We start from the raw sequence: 17,616 nt of genomic DNA, 5'->3' as shown, positions 1-17,616 counted from the left end.
GGGCAATAGTATCTTAATGTATTAATTTATGATCAAAACCGTTTCCCAGACAGGGATTAGCCTTAGTTTTGGACTAAACATCATTTAGCATGGACATTTTCCATTGAAGGGAAAAAGTAAAAAAATGTATAGTGACTAGGCTTTTAACCCCTATCTAGGGAACTGCTTCATAGCATATATACAGAAAGACAAAGGAAGAATGAGAAAGACAAAGAGAGAAGGAGAGGAAGGGAGAGAAATAGAGAGAGAGAGAGAGAGAGAGAGAGAGAGAGAGAGAGAAAGAGAGAAATATGCACAAAAAGAGACAGAGGACTTGTTTGACCTTCTTATATGAACTGCAGGTCTAATAGTCCAGCTGTGGGAAGAGAATGTACTTTATTACATTACAGTATAAATCTGCTCGCCTCTCAGCCGCTCATCAATCTTCATGATCGGATCACTGTGTTCATCAATCATTCTGATTAGCTTCCTGCACTCGCCGCTCATATTTATCATTAAGACGTATTGCAAAAACAGAGTTGCCACGTTCTTTTAGAGACACAATTCCAGGCAGAGATCATTAGAAACATATTAAACATATTCTACAGCAGATTTGATTTAATTCAGATCTGATTATATAAATATAATCAGATCACACAGGCACATCTCTTGCAGCTGTTTTTTTTTTTACTGAAGAGAAATAAACAATAACCTGTCTGCTAGGTAACAGTAGAGTAGTACAGTGTGTTTATGTGTGTGAGTGTGGTGTTCTGCTCGTCACTCACCTTATTGGCCATTATTAGCATGTGCACCACGCCTGGCGCTCCGTGACACCAGTGCACCAGCCTGTCTGTCTCGTTGCTGAGGGATGATGGGTAATTGCCTGAGCGGAACTTTTTGTGCCGTACGTAATCTACACTGGGCCGAACCAATTCAGACAGCATCTCAGCATTCACCTTCGCCGAGGGCTGCAGAGAGAGAGAGAGAGAGAGAGGGAGAGAGAGGGAGAGAGAGAGAAAGAAGAAAGGCTAAGATTAAGTTATTTCATTCTTCTAAAAGATATTCTATCTGCTCCAGTTGATGGTGGTGGTGGACAGCTCCATCTAACATCAGTCCAAAATCTCCCAAAGGAGTTTAATCATTTAGTGATATGGTGGCAGTAAAGGTCACAGCATATGAATTAAATCATTTTATTTTTATTTTTTCTATTTAATGTTTTATTTTTTGAAGTAATTGCACTGTACAGGAAAATAGCACATTTATAAATCTTAATAAACAAACAGTTGTTTATAGTACACCAAAAAGAATAAGCACAAATCTTAATTTTCTTGAAAAAATATTTAATAAAATAATTAAAACAATTAATACATAAGTATAAGCAATTTTATAAAGCTACACGTCAATCAGATTTAAATAATCTACTGCTATGTTCCATATTTTATAGTATAATTTATAGTATAATAGTGCGGGTAAAAAAAAAAAATAAGAGAAGTACAGGTTTATTTTCATGGCTGTGTGAACGTGCCAAATCTGTTTTTTTTTTTGAATATCCAATATCCAATCAATTGACATGCGACTTGAATGTGGACGGTTAAATTCATGAGTCTTTTTTTGCTTTTATGCATGTGCTACGTGCTTCTTTCTCTTGATGCAGCTGTGCAGCTATAGCTGTAAAAAACAGCAAAAGCAAACCGCCTGGCCTTTTTTCTCCTCCTCGACCTGAGCATGTACTTCAGACCAGCTGTTTGCTGCGGACCGCGACGCCGGCCTCTCGGGCAAGGTACGTGGAGGTGGGGTGTGTGTTTACATCAACACAGCATGGTGTAACAACGCTGCGCTGATCTCCAGCTACTACTCGCCGCTGGTGGAGTTTGCTGTAGTCAGAGCCAGGCCATTCTACCTGCCCAGAGAGCTTAGCAGCGTCTACATAATAGCAGTGTATGTAGCACCCAGTGCTAATGCTAATGCTAACGCTAACGGTGCTAATGCTAACGCTCTGCAAGAACTGTACACTGTTATCTCCAACCCGACGGACTGTTTATTGTTGCTGGTGATTTCAATCACAGTAATCTGAAGGCTCTGCTGCCCAGCTTTCACCAACATGTGGATTTTCCAACCCGTGGAGCTAACCTGCTCGATTGTGTGTATACTAACATTCCCGGTTCGTACAGAGCAGAGCCCCGCCCCCACTACGGCTACTCTGATCATATCACTGTCATGCTCATCCCAGCATACAGACAGCTCATCAGACGTGCCAAATCAGAGAAGAAGCAAGTTACAACCTGGCCTCCAGGAGCCATCTCTTATGAATGTGAACCGTCAAGATAGCCAAATCTGATCTGAGCAAAAAAATCAGATTTGAGCAATGTGGCTTGTATTGTGAACGTAGCCTAAAAGTGATTACAAGATATATGGGACATTTCTGAAGTTGTGTGGGTATTCAGCACTTTATCATAGAAGGCATCACCATTTACAGTAGACAGTTTTAGGTAACAATCGTGACCCCCAGACTTACTCACAGACTTACTGCATATTTACAGTTATTTATTCCAACCTAAAATCAAATAACCCATTTCATTTGCCAGCATGGCTTGCAACAGAAACCTTGTATCCCAATGATGACAGCTTTACAGAAGAAGAAAAGCCTTATAAAAGAAAATCTAAATAAATAAAAATGTTGATGCAAAAAAAAAACTAATAAAAAATAAATAACTATCATATTCAACTGAGGTCAAAAAATGAACATTTGTCAAAAAAGCTTGAACACCGTTTCTGTTAAAATGGAAAATTGTGAGCATATCTTAGACATGTAACACATTTATCCGGACTTATTGATATTTCCACCATTCTTTCTCAGTTCAGACCCAGCCAGTCTCCATCAGCACCTCCAGTCTGAGAGATGCATTCAACAGCCTCCTGAAAGACAGGGAGCAATCACCACAGCAGCCACAGACTTCACATGTAGCTTTCCACCCCTGCTTTCTGCTTCCCAATGTTTTACCAGCTACATTCCTTATAGAAAGAACCACATTTATGATAAAAAAAAAGATGGAAAAAAGCATCCAGGCCTGGCTGTGATTGCCTGCTGAAAGCTCCCACTGAGCTAGCTGAGGCAGTGCTGTTAGCAGCCGGAGGTGTGAGGAGAGAGGGGAGTGTTTCTTGGAGAAAACAGCAGGGCTGATTCTCACTGGACTGCAGGGACTTTCTCTGTTCAGACGGCACAGAAAACCTGGAAATTATATATTTTCAACACAACTGAAATGTAAAATTGCTATATTTATCTCTGCAAATATATTAGTCAAATGCAGGGATGCTGCTTTGTAAATAAGGCACAACAAATCAAGTAAGTCAGGAAATCAAAACACAGCTTGATTGCCTACAGAACTCCTATAAACTCTTTAAATACTTTACTATTTTAGACCAGGATTGTGATTGGTTATTCATCTCCATTCTTCAAGTCTTACTTTTTGTTGTAGCTGCTGTGATCACCTTAAAGCAGAGTTAGAGTTAGAGCAGGCACACCTCTTGCAACCCTGAAAGGGCTTTTTAATAGGACTGGGCAATATATCACACATATCAATATTCACACTGTTTTATACAAGTTATAATAAAGACTAGAATGTAATTTTGCACATGCTATGCAGAAAATTAAACTTTTGTGCAAAATATGCTTTACAAGTAGGGCTGGGTGATATGGCGAAAAAAAAAAAAAAAAATATTTCAGGGTGTTTTTGAAATAACGATATCCGTACCGATATGCCAAAGCATGAAATTATTTTAAATACATTTCAAGAGTATTCTACTGCAACAAAATAAATATAAATGTATTTTTAGTACAGTCTTTTTCTTAAACAGAGCTTACCAAGACAAGACATTTACAACAGATCTAAAGTGCTGCAGATTTAGTCTCTACATGTAAACTGCAAACAAACAATTAAGTTAGTACCGTAAATGGCAAAACAAATACATTATATACATTAGATATTATCATGTGCGATACAAGTACACTGATATGTACAAGCATCAGAATTACGGTAAACTAATGTCGTTGTGCTTTCTTCTTTCTTTTTTTTTTTTTTTTAATAATTTCAAAACATTTCTATTGGGTTACAGGCTGAATTTATTCCTTCTTAACCATTATTTTGTAGACCTATGGTCATATTCTTGATGAATGACCCACTCACAGTTAAGCTTCAGTTCACTTACTCCTATGACTCTTATGATACTCTCCAGTAGAATATGAGTGTACAGTGCAAATTGCATAGATTAAAAAGTCATATCAAAAAGCAGACAAAATGTATGATACTGCCACCCCCATTCTTAACAGCAGGAATGAGGTCCCTATTTTGGAATGCAGGATGTAGTTTTCACTTGACATAGACCTTTTGAACTGTGTTTTTGTGGAGAGTGGTGGTATTCTACTTGTTGTCCTGCCATGCACACAATACTTGTTCAAAAATAGTGTCCAGATCTGGCATTAGGCATTAGCCTCTTCTTCTCTACTGTACAAGGCCGTGTTTGTCCATTTGCACATCTGTGTCAGCAATGGGTGCATTCATTAATAGGAGTGTCCACAAAATGTTTGGACATATAACATAGTGCTTTTTTCTGACTGTTTATCAGAATCCATGGCAACAACTAAAAAACACCAGGATTCAGAGCATCTCCATCAAATGACAGTACTGCTACTGCTGCAGCTGCAGCGCTGCTAATCCCTGAACAGCTGCTTTCAATGCTACTAATACAGCAGCTGCTGCACTGCTGTGTTCAGCGCTGCATCTGCTGCGGATAAGGCCGTTCGCCCTGGCTCTGCTGCTGCTGCTGCTGTTAGTACAGGTTCTACTTTCTCTGCTGCTTCTCTGTCACTTTGCTGTTTTCCACTCAAAAAACTCTGCCGTTTGGATTTCAGCTCATTTCAAAGTCTCATACAAACGTGAGCACACACACACACTTTCTCTCACACACACACTCACACTCAGAGTCCCATTATAAAGACAGCACAGTGCATTATTATGATCAGCCGACCATGTCCTTCTGCGTCAACATGACGCACAGCTCCACTGCCTTAGCAACCGCAAGTGAGCCACACCCAATCAGGCTGCAGGGTCTCTGTGAGGTGAGTGCGTGTGTGTATTTCGCCGCCTTCCACCGCTTTAAAAGCCGTTTATGGGCAGCCGGACGTACTCCAGGCATAACAATTTAGACCCTTATCAATATTTCATCTCCAGATTTGGACGCCGTCCAGTTCGTTAGTGAGGCGTGATCCCTGAATAACTGGCGCGGTCAGGGAGGCTAAATGTAGGCTGCCTTTATTGATAACGTCCAACAATTCACCAGTGTTCAGAAAAGCTGAAGCAGCTGAAATCCTCCAATACGCGAAGGAGCAGAGCTTATTGATTACTGGAGGCTGGACTGTGGGAGCTGAGGGGAGGGAGTGAGGGGGGGATGGAGAGAAAGAAAGTGATCTGAACGGGAAAAAGAGGAATAATTGTAAATGAATACAAATAGGTTTAAACTGTGCTCGGAAACACATACATTCAGACATACATGCTTTACATACATACCACTTTTGCAACAGTACATCCCACTACGCCCTCATCTACAAAAGCTACAGCTCTTTCATAGACAGACTGCTTAAATCACCTCATTTGGGTTTCACCTTCGTACACAACAACACACACAAACAATTATTATATCTGCCTGCCAATTAAGGTCCCCAACCAGCCGGCTGTCACTCTCCATCTGCCTACAATGAGCTAGAGATGCCACAATTAACCCTAGCCTCTTTTTTTTTTTAACCACAGGGCCAAAAAGTTCTGAGCATGAACAGTATCCATTAAAATGACTTTTCACACAAATGTGGTTCGATACGGTTTTACCAACACTGATAGTTAACCATACTCAGGACACCAGAAGTGTTCAGTGTTAAAGAGCTTAAAAACCAGGAGTGATAAAACAATGCAGCCAAGGGCTACAAGTGATCCAGTGGATCCAGTGCTCTCTATGAAAAGTGGCAGAGGCTGATTTCACATTTATTGGAAGAGGCACCCTCCCGGTGTTGGGGCACTACTAGTGATCGGGAGAGTCCTAATTCAACAATTGGTGAAACTGCAGCCAAAGGAAACAGTAACAGTTAGTCGGCAAACGGGTCTATACCAGCATATAATGGTACATCACCGCCTTAGTACTTATTTGGCCCAGCAGCAAAGCAGAAAAGGGGCCCCAATTAGTGTCCCTCAATGAAACAATGGATGAAACAGTGAGTTTGGGAGAAAACGGTTTCCAAACATATTTCCAAACATATTTGCAATAAAACAATATTGCAATAAAAAACATGATTTGCTTGTATGAGACGTGTAGAATAGCAACGCACCCTTTTAGCACTGTAAAAATATCATTGTAAAGATTTTTTTTCATTTATTAATGAATAATCTAATCTTATCTAATGTAATATAATCTAATCCACCTCATTCACTCACTCACGTATCAATATTGTATGCCACATATCTATGTATCAATGTATCAATAACGTATTACAAAAGGAAATGATACAATATATTGCAGAATCAATATTGTGGCACAGACCTACTCTACACTATCCCACTGGAGGAAACACAAAACACCCAGCTAACATTACACTGTGTGTATGAGTGTGTGTGTGTGTGTGTGTGTGTATATATTTCAGACTAGATTTGTTACAGAACTGGAAACAGATTAAATTTCTTTTCCATCCAACATCCGATCTGCCATTTTCTGCTGCTACTAGTCCGACACCAAAACTCATTCATACTGCAGTGTACACACACATTTTTACACACAGTTTCTCTCCAGTCACTGAGTCAGCTCAAACATGCCCATACATTACACAGCAGGAGCACCACAGTAAAAAGCTCCATTAAACCAAACTATATCCCAGAGCCCCGAGGGTAAAGCTGTGAATGACCAACCGCACACCAGAGGTCAGAGTGTTACACTTGTGTTAGCATGACCACAGCAGAATAGACCACTTCACACACTCACACACTCTTATGCATGCACACACACACAGAAGCCCCAAGAGGAACCGTATTACACCGGATAAGAGATAAACTCCTGTAGTGCTCCTCACTCCTGCTTTTTTTTTTTTTTTCAAACCAGTCTGAGAAGAGCTGTGAACATGCGGCTGGGGCAGGAATCTGCATGTACGGCACCAGAAGCTTCCATGGAAATCCATTAGAGTAAGGGATTAAAGCTCAGTGGTAGGAGAAGGCATTGAGGATAATGCAGCAATATGATGAAATCCATGCACTCTAAAAGGCTGAGAAAACTTACAGCTCTTTTTAGGATTGTATACAGATTAAAGACAAATTCAGTTGATATCCACATGTTATAACAACTGCCAGATGCCAGTGCAACTACATATTAAAAGATCATGAAACTTAAAATCACAAAAAATAAAATGCTACATAAAGTAAGAAAACCCTTGTTACCTTGTTAACATCATGTACTAAAGCCTAACTAAAGTGTTGATGACTTAACTTGCAAACATAAGCACTAATAATCACTGATTATCAGGTAGAGACAATAGCACAGTCTGCTGCCGCCATGGAAACAGGCGAGCTGGCAATTTTCCTGCTGAACAGGTCATCACTAAGCTTCAAAAAGTTTGCTAATCATAGATAATGGTAATTTATCACCACCACTACTACCTCCAAACTCTAGCCAGTGTCCACTCTATCCATTCACTTGCATTTATTACTGAATGTTCCTTTTATCATTTATGCTTAGATCTCCTATACACTCATATGTTTTATGGACATACAGTATTAATAACTATATAACTTATAACCATCCAAATAAAGCTTAACTTGTTCTAAACATGCAAACAGATAACCGGTCATTTAGGAACTGTTAACTAAAACTACATGATAACTACATTTTAAATTATGTTATTATGTTTAGCATCTCAAAATTAGTATTGGCCACAAATAATCTTATTGGCCTACCTTTAATACAATACCAGTCAAAAGTCTAGACACACCTTCTCATTCAATGTTTTATGCAATTAATTTATTTTCTATATTGTAGATTAATATTTATTAAGCTGTAGTAAACAAAAAAAAGTGTTTGACCTCCACAATCCCCTGATCTGAAACCTAATCAACTGAGATGGTGATTTGAGGTGATTTGGGATGAGCTGCAGCTTCAGAGACTGAAGGAAAAACAGTAGCTATTGTTCAGCACCTCCAGCAACTCCTTAAAGACACAGAGAAATCTATTCCAGGTGACTCTACCTCATAAAAACACTGAGATTAAAATACCAAGAGTGTGCAGATCTGTCCTCAAAGATAAATATGCTACTTAGAAGAAGCTAAATTATAAAATATATTCTGGTTTGTTTAACACTTTGTGTTTGCAACATAATTACGCATGCATTCTTTTATAGCTTTAAGATTAATTTAATAATCTTCAATATTAAGTTTAAATTGTAAAAAAATCCTAAAAAGCAAGAAAACACATTTAATGAGATGTATTAAATCCCTATTCCTCACTCGTAATAAGCAGAGGAACTGATAATGTAAACATGCTGTCAGCCAGACGAACAAAACGTCATGACTGATCACATCACTATGCGAATGTGCACAGAAGGAAACTCCTGACGCAGTTAATCAGGGCAAATGCTGCATTTTGGAGCAACATATTTGGGTAAACAGAAAAGCCTCGTTGGGACAGTCTGGGCTGCTGGCCAACAGCGTGAGGCTCAGCGGCCTCCTATAAAAATTTGAGTTCAATATCTTAAAAGTTCTCCATAAATTATTCACCAGCTCTCGGGGTTCTCCAATCAATCTGAATGATGAATTAGTGGGACAAGTTCATAATGTAGAGGCTTCAAATAGAGAATGGGGGGAAATATACTGTACACTTATCCTAAAAAAAAAACAAAAAAAAAACAGATACAAATAAAGCTTGTAGTCTTGTCTGCCTTTTTTCTTGGTGGAAATGACCAACAAATCCTTGTGCGGAGGCTCTGTGGTCAGCATTAAGATGTCCAGGTGGCCTCACCTTAAGTCTTCATTACAGGGTCCTGCAATCAGCGGGCCTACATTTTTAGACTTAATACACTAGTTTAATTAATCCACATAACGTGGAACGTTATCATGTAAAAAAAAAAATCATGCATATTACTAAATGGTCTAAAACATTTTTTTAATAATCACGCAATGATTTCCAATTTTCCATACAAAACGAACAGAAGGAAAACCACTAATCAATCAGTAAGATTATTCCTGAATCAATCCCTTCATTGTATATTGTAGGCCAGTGTACAGACTCCACGTCTATTACAAGACTCTTGATCTGGCTGCAATCAAGGCCTAAATCTTGATCAATGCATTAAGCACTGAGAGAAACTCAATGAAATGCAATTCTAAAACGAACTTCATGATTATAACAGATGCACAACTGGTGGAGCAATGAAGACTCCAGAAGAGGAAACTCAGACCTCAGTTGCTTATTCACCCATAGTAAAAACAAAGTGTGTAGTGTAGTTGAAATGTGAAGTTTCTGACTGAGCTCTCTCTCGCTCTCTCTCTCTCTAAACGGAGACCGCATCACACCCACCCAATTTAAAATGATTCTTTCACATGCTCGGTGCGATTACCCACTCTCACCATAGAGGGCCCTAAATCCGAAAGCTTACGGACATCAATTTTAATAACCAATGCAAGTAATAAAAAAGATATTATATAAAGAAGATATTACTGATAAATAACAAAGCAAAGTATGGACAGACAGACACACCGATGGGACAATTTCAGCATCTCCAATTTACCTGACACCATGTTTTTGGACTGTGGTAAGAAATGGGACAGCGCTATCCAGCGGTATATCACTGTTTCAATAAATGCATAAGTAAATTTCAAGCACTAAATTTAATAAATTTAATTTATATGAGGACTGCAGGCAGGAGCAGCAGAAATGTGTATGTGGCAGGCGTGCGGGATTAAAACAAGCGATTTTTGTCAGGAGCGCTCAGTAACGGGACTAAAACAAGCAGTCTCGTGCAGACCTCTACTTGAAGACACAAATACAATGCCATGGCCATTCTCACCATACATATTTCCTGACTGAAAAAAATGTAAGTCTAAATCTTTAAAATGTATTGTTCCTGGTAACCATTATGGAATATAAATATAAATACAACATACATTTTGCATTATGCAACACAGACCAGCACAAACATATAAAACATGACCAGCAGTTTTCCCCAGGGAGCAGTTATGTATGTATGAATGTATGTATGTACGCACTACGCCCTCAGTTACAGCTACTTCAGGGGCACTGTTATCAGAAGAAAGACAAAGCAGAGAGATCTAAAAGCTGCTCTACAATCTGCACAGCAGTATGTACGAACTTGAAATAACAGCTCTGTGATATTCCCAAGCATAAATAATAATCATGAGTGCATATCTGTGTGGAAAAACAGTATTTATATTATGTATGCCTCTTGTTATTCTGCCTTCAAGTTAACCCTGAAAGCTTGTAAGTAAAATGCTATTCTTGTTTAATTGGTATTGTTCGGAAACAACAAGAACACCCTGAGAAAAATGATTTTTTGTTATTAATATTTACAATTGCTGCAAAGAAAAGTATGACTTTTCTCTAGAGGTGTGATGGGATCTCAGGATTTAAATGTGTCTTATGAGACTTATGCACAGGTAATCAAAATGATTATATAAAAAGAATTACTTGCAGTTTTGTGAGTTCAGTCACATAAAATATTTTCAAACATATATTCATATACAAAAAAAACATTGTTAAAATCTCATCTCATCTTGTGAACGCAATATTGTGTCATCATTTTCCTGGAAAATCTTACAGCACTTCATGCTTCCCTCTACTGACAGCTTTCATGGAGATGTGGATTTCATTTTCCAGCAGGACTTGTCACACTGCCAAAAGTACCAATTGGTCTTATATAATATTCTAATTTTATGACACTTATTTTTTGGGGGGTTTGCACTGACTGTAAAGCCATAATTATCAACAGTAAAAGAAATAAAGGCTTAAAATAGATCACTCTGTGTGTAATACATCTGTATAATATAGGAGTTTCAAATTTTAAAATGAATTACAGAAATAATTAAAAAAAAAAATTAATGCTATTTTAATTTTTATTTAATTATTTTTTTTTTATTTAACTATTGTAATTGCTATATCATAAATTTGTCTCAAAAAGATACAGTGGTTGGACAATGAAATTGAAACGCCTGGTTTCAGACCACAATAATTTATTGTGACGATGGACAGTTCTTGTGGAAACAGGAGAGTTGATGTGCACATTGAATTCTGCCGTGATTTGGGCAGCCGTGGTTTTATGTTTTTTGGATACAATCCGGGTTAGCATCCGAACATCCCTTTCAGACAGCTTCCTCTCACAGTGTCCACAGTTAATCCTGTTGGATGTGGTTGGTCCTTCTTGGTGGTATGCTGACCCTGGATACTGTGGCTCTTGATACATCACAAAGACTTGCTATCTGGGTTAGAGATGGGACTGATCCGATACAATATCGGTATCGGGGCCGATATTGACGTAATCCGACGAATCGGATATCGGGCGGGCGCTGCCGATCCACTTACCGATCCATATTCCAGTCCAAAGCTTGAGCTGAACAATAAACCCGCCATAACGTTAACACAAAATGCATCCCTGATCAGGATTCCAGTTTAACAGTTTACCCTGAACCCCCAGCAGCTTCAGTCTGCGGCTGACTGAGTAACTTTAGCTGTTTATCTACAAAAAAAGTCCATTATCTGGAGAGTTTTCACTTTGGAAACGCTGTACAGCAGAACGGTACATGTAAAGTCAGCGTCTGAGAGGTAAACAGATTAACACCAGCAGTCTGTTAGCCTAGCTAGCACTGAACTGACAGCAGCTGCATGCAGCAGCTACAGACTGGAGTAAACTATATTCATAATCCACATATCCTATAAAACCACAGCATCTACAAACACTAACCAGCACAAACACACCCACCTGTTCTTAAAAAAACAGTCATTAATTTAGTTCGGAAATACAGTTAGCATTGCCACTTAGCCGTCAGCCATCTCCATTAAGATCTGCAGTCTGTTAGCCTAGCTAGCAAAATCATTCCGGCATTGTGAATGTAATAAATAACTATATTAAGTGAACTACAGCCATAATCCACATCTAATATCAAACCACAGATCCTACCAACCCTAACCAGCACTAAGAAATCAATCAGTTATTAAAAAACAGTGATTAATTCAGCTCGGAAATACAGTTAGCATCGCCAGTTAGCCGTTAGCTATTGCAGCTAATCCTCTATGCTACCTGTCAAAATAAAAGTCTCCTGCACAACCGTTGCAAAAAATGCCCTGAATTTAATATTTGACGTATTTAATATTTTACTTTTTTTATATTTAATAAAAATTCAAAAAAATTTTTTGAAAGGAAACTATTGTGTAATTGCATATGAAGTGTGTCAAATAAATGACTTTTGAATGCATTTACATTAAATGCACCTGTGGATACTCTTAAAAGGGCTGTGTGGTCTGTTTCAGCCTCATTATTTAACCTTAATCATAGTACTATTAATAAACTAAAAGTATCTGTATTTGTATCGGTATCGGCAATCTTATATCAGTTTTATATCGGTATCGGATTGGAGCTGAAAAAAGTGTATCGTCCCATCACTAGTCTTGGTCACAGATGCGCCAGCAAGATGTGCACCAACAATTTGTCCTCTTTTAAAATCTGGTATGTCACCCATAATGTTGTGTGTATTGCAATATTTTGAGCAAAACTGTTCTCTTACCCTACTAACTGAACCTTCACACTCTGCTCTTACTGGTGCAATGTGCAATTAATGAAGATTGGCCACCAGGCTGCTCCAATTTAGCCAAGAAACCTCCCACACTAAAATGACACTTGTTTCAGTTTCATTGTCCAACCCCTGTAAATAAGTGACTAATATGATACACTTGGTTTTGAAGAGTTTCAGGTTTTAAAATACTCCCAACACTTTTGCTCATATTTACAATAGGAAATTTCTTTTTTAATTCTGGCTATATCAGTGATTTCTCTCCTGCCCTCTACACTGGATCATTACAGCCACACTCCAGCCCTACTGCATCAATTTCAGGCTCCACTGTTTTACTGCAATTTCCACAATCAATCGCTGACTGAGGCTCGGACCACCAGAAGAGCAGCCTCTCATGACCATTCATCACTTCACCCTGTTCAAGCCTGAGACACACACACTCACACACACACACTCTCTCTTACTTCATTATGAAAGTAGGTCATGGCTGAATACTGAAGGCTAAGTGATACTCAGATTTTACCTAGGAGGGTCTTTAGGTGTGTATGAGTGCAGTGTGCATCTCACTCTTAATCAGCCACTAATTAAGAGCTGGGTAAAAAGGGACGAGTGAATCTAGTCTGATGATCTAATTAGTCGCAGAGCACCCGTGCCAGACACCAGCGAGCGCCGAGTGGGTCTAAATCTGGCGTCAGTGAGCCACAGACCCGCTCCTGATGCTCCTCACCTGCATCAGCATGTAGTAGATGCCAGCCAGGCCGTGTGCTGCGCCAACGTACTGCTTCTTGTGCCACTCGTAAAGCAGCGGACAGCGCTCAGTCTTCTTCTCTTCTTTAGACAGGTTCTTCCCTGACTCCAGTATGGCAGTCACCACCTGTGAGACACGGAGAATGCAAAAGGTAATACTTTAAATATGCAGTTAAATAACTGTCATTTCTTAAGACATTCTTAAGTACACACCGTTGTAGGAAATCTTCAATTTCTTAGCAATTTCTCGCATGGAATAGCCTTCATTTCTAAGAACAAGAATAGACTGTCGAGTTTCAGATGAAAGTTCTCTTTTTCTGGCCATTTTGAGCGTTTAATTGACCCCACAAATGTGATGCTCCAGAAACTCAATCTGCTCAAAGGAAGGTCAGTTTTGTAGCTTCTGTAATGAGCTAGACTGTTTTCAGGTGTGTGAACATGATTGCACAAGAGTTTTCTAATCATCAATTAGCCTTCCGAGCCAATGAGCAAACACATTGTACCATTAGAACACTGGAGTGATAGTTGCTGGAAATGGGCCTCTATACACCTATGTAGATATTGCACCAAAACCAGACATTTGCAGCTAGAATAGTCATTTACCACATTAGCAATGTACAGAGTGTATTTGTTTAAAGTTAGGACTAGTTTAAAGTTATCTTCATTGAAAAGTACAGTGCTTTTCCTTCAAAAATAAGGACGTTTCAATGTGACCCCAAACTTTTGAACGGTAGTGTATGTCCGAAAAATACATTGTATACAATGTATCTAACTGTAATAGTAGAAATCACTGTAACAACATAACATATTGAAACTGTGACAAAAATATTTCCATGACATGCCAAAAGTCATGGGACAGAATTATAGAAATGAAATTAAATCAATCAACCTTTATTTTCACTCAGAATTTACAATTTACATTTTCAAGGGATTGAAAACATAAAATAAGAAATTACAATGAACAAGGATGAACCTAAAAAATAAAATAAAATAAAAAATAAATAAATGTAATATATAATTGGAAATATATATAATTGGAAATTTAAAATATAATAAAAATAAATAAAAATAAATCATTTTTGTGAGGTCTGATCTAGTGAGACAGGCTGAACACCAGGTTGTGTATTCATGACAAGGCGATGTGAATTTGCAATTTTGTTTTTTAATTATCGGAATTTATAGTTCAAAAGGGATTATTATTACATTATCATGAAGTGTTACAGGTGTGGGCATTCCAAACCATTCCCTGAGGTACAAGTTGTGAGGTCTACCTGGTGTTTAACCTGGTGTCGCACTGGATGACAAAGCAACTTAAATTAAAAGAAGTGATTTGGAATTATTAGATAATTATTGCAACTGGCAGCTTTTGGCTAAAATCATTCTGGCAGATTCTGACAGAAATCACACTTATATATAGTGCAGCACACATACGTAGTACAGTGTTCTTTACTGTGTTCTTTAGTCTATATATGACAAAAGTCATGAGACGTAATAGTACCATGTTCTGTTCCATGACTTTTGGAATAGCAGTTTAAGGTAAAATATCTGGTCACTCGCTTACTCAAGTCTCTAAATGTCTCTACTGTCCAAAGAAAAGGTTCTAAGAGAGTCAGGAACATTGCTGCTCAATGCTGGGGAGTTTTATACCCCACTAGTAGAGCTTTGATTGGGTCCAAAAAAAAAATCCAGTCCGTGCACAATCTGCCTGAGCCTCGCCCCGCCCCATAAACTATAATTTTGAGCCAGAGCACAATTTAATCCCAACATTTTTTTAGTAGTAAAGCGTTTAAATTGACCTTTTAAAAACATTCTGGGTGTCTGAATGAGGGAAATCTGTTCAGAATGATCTTTTCAGAGTGAAACACTGAAGAAGCATTGACCTATTATTTTAGAAAAATGTTTATTAAAAACAGCTACACACAGCACTGCAAGCCAAATTCAAGTCAAGTGGAGGAGTTTACGTGTGCACCCCATTGTGTCAGCAGTTTCATGTTTATATCTAGCTTCATTTTGCAAAACCAACATAGAGCACTATTCTATAGCTTCTGTAAAGGAATAGACAAGCTCAGTGTGTGCATTTGTAGCTTCAGGACCAACTTTAAGCAGTTAAATACATTCACTAGAAAGGGTGACCAGAAACATTTGGATATGTGAGGCCAGATCCCTTCAAATATCATTCCAGCTGCCAATACACTGTGCACCCCTGTTTAAAGGAGGTGCTGAGGTGATGATTCCACAACTATTAGCATTTTAATAGAGAAACTAATGAGCAGGGGAAAATGTCTGCCATAAGCATTTATCTCCCACAGCAGGATTTCTGCCATTACACTTAACCTCTGGTTGTGAACCTAAAGCCGCAGTCCTACAGCAAGCTTTTCATTAGGTCAGCATTCACCTGAGCAGCACTACGCTACAGTCACAGCTCCGCTCTCGGTCTCAGATACAGTAAGACAGTGCGGAGGCTTCTAGTTTATGCATGGATGATGAAATAGAACATGACATGCTTCCACAACACAGCTGTCTGCCAGGAAGCGAGCCGGCGACAGCGGGGTGCAGTGCGGCACTGAAGAATTAACCCATAAAACAGCTTTGTCATCCAGGCAGCACTGTTACGCTGAGCCTCGGAGAACAAAGGCAAGCAGGAAAGAGGGAGGGAAAGAGAGGAATGAGAGAGATGGATGGGATAGATGAGAAAAAAGAGGAATACAGTAAATAGTAGAGAAAAGAAAAAAAAAGATTACAGAAACAATGCTTTTGAGCATTGAATCTTTATTTTAAGCACTGTATTGGCCTGCTAATGAAAAAAATACAGTCTGATTGGAAATCTGGACTGTAATAATATACAGTAAAATGAACAGTGGTTGTAAAAAATATTGATAGATCAAATGTACTGTGAGGTCATGTTTTGCAGTATTACAGTATATAGATTCTTAAAAACACTGTACGTATATTGTTTTTTTATAAATATCTTAGATGTAAAGATTAGTGGCAGAAAGTGGGTTATTCTGTGATGTAGTTTTATATGTCAGATGTCACTGCTCTGATTACATATAATGTTTCTAAATTTAGAACATAATTTGAACAGACAAACTGTCCCTTGCACTGTGCCAATAGAAACTCTTCAAAATTATCTGAAATAGGCTCTTTTTACATTGACTTCCATTTAAAGTTTACAAGGTTTTTTCTCTCTCCTGTAAAGTTGCTGTTTTGGAGATAAGTGTTTTTCACTGGACAGCGACGATATATATTTCTTATTGCTTAGAGTATTGCAATATTTTACAATGATTTGATTTGTATCCCTTTGTATTGTGATACTTACTGTATTGCCAAGATTTTGCCAACACACAGCACTAATCAAAACTTTACCGTTTGTTATAGAGATAAAAAAAAAAAAAACAACGTCTGGGTACACATCATCAGTAAATCATATAAAGAGAAAAATTAGGCCCTATTTTTGTGATCTATAGGCGAGACGAGGCATCATCCAGAACTGTGCAGCTTGGTTAAGGGAGCGTCACTGCATCTTTGTTATAGTAACAACAGGAAAAGTACACCATAATCAATTTCTTTTTATTATTATTTATTTTAAAACCAATCAGTGTGTCACTTGCCATTCCCTGTAAGAGCCAGGTCCGCTTTAACTTTAGCGTATTGCTATTTCAATGGTGCAGCTCCCTTGGTGTGTCCAGCGATTCTCAGCGGAAGAGTAAACTGACCTGATCGTTTACACTTGTTTATTCCGCTTATTGTTGATTTAAAAACAATGTCTGGATAGCTGCAAACTGGTATTCGTTATGGGTTTGTGTACTGCTGTGTGTCCATGTATGTGTAAAAAGCGGGAGTGTAGTCGCATTTAAGAAAACGCATGTTGACAATTTACTGAAGTGGTTGATGTATGCCTTCATTTCAGTCAGTGACACACCTGTGTTTTTCATTGCCAAGATAGCCATATGCCATAAACTGACCTGAACACACCTCACTTTCAGATATATTTTATGAGCACGTTACTATTTAAACAATGGAGGCAGAAGGTGTGAAAATAGATTGTTTGCATGGTGTAAGATAG

The 17,616-nt window shown here is 38.4% G+C and overlaps 1 protein-coding gene across 1 annotated transcript in view; it reads right to left on the bottom strand.

Moving 5' to 3' along the window:
• Nucleotides 1-17,616, bottom strand: part of lancl2 (LanC lantibiotic synthetase component C-like 2 (bacterial)) — a 59,154-nt gene that overhangs the window by 18,852 nt on the left and 22,686 nt on the right. Inside the window, exons 6-7 of the mRNA XM_007233389.4 lie at nucleotides 13,531-13,677; nucleotides 765-947 (exon numbers count right to left, since the gene is read on the bottom strand). Coding sequence (XP_007233451.3) covers nucleotides 765-947; nucleotides 13,531-13,677 — 330 coding nt within the window. The remainder of the gene's footprint in view (nucleotides 1-764; nucleotides 948-13,530; nucleotides 13,678-17,616) is intronic.

The sequence above is a fragment of the Astyanax mexicanus genome, chromosome 6, assembly GCF_023375975.1.
Source record: "Astyanax mexicanus isolate ESR-SI-001 chromosome 6, AstMex3_surface, whole genome shotgun sequence".
NCBI classification, from domain to species: domain Eukaryota; kingdom Metazoa; phylum Chordata; class Actinopteri; order Characiformes; family Acestrorhamphidae; genus Astyanax; species Astyanax mexicanus.
Note: the sequence above shows the minus strand (reverse complement) of the source record. Positions and strands in the feature narration are given on the sequence as shown.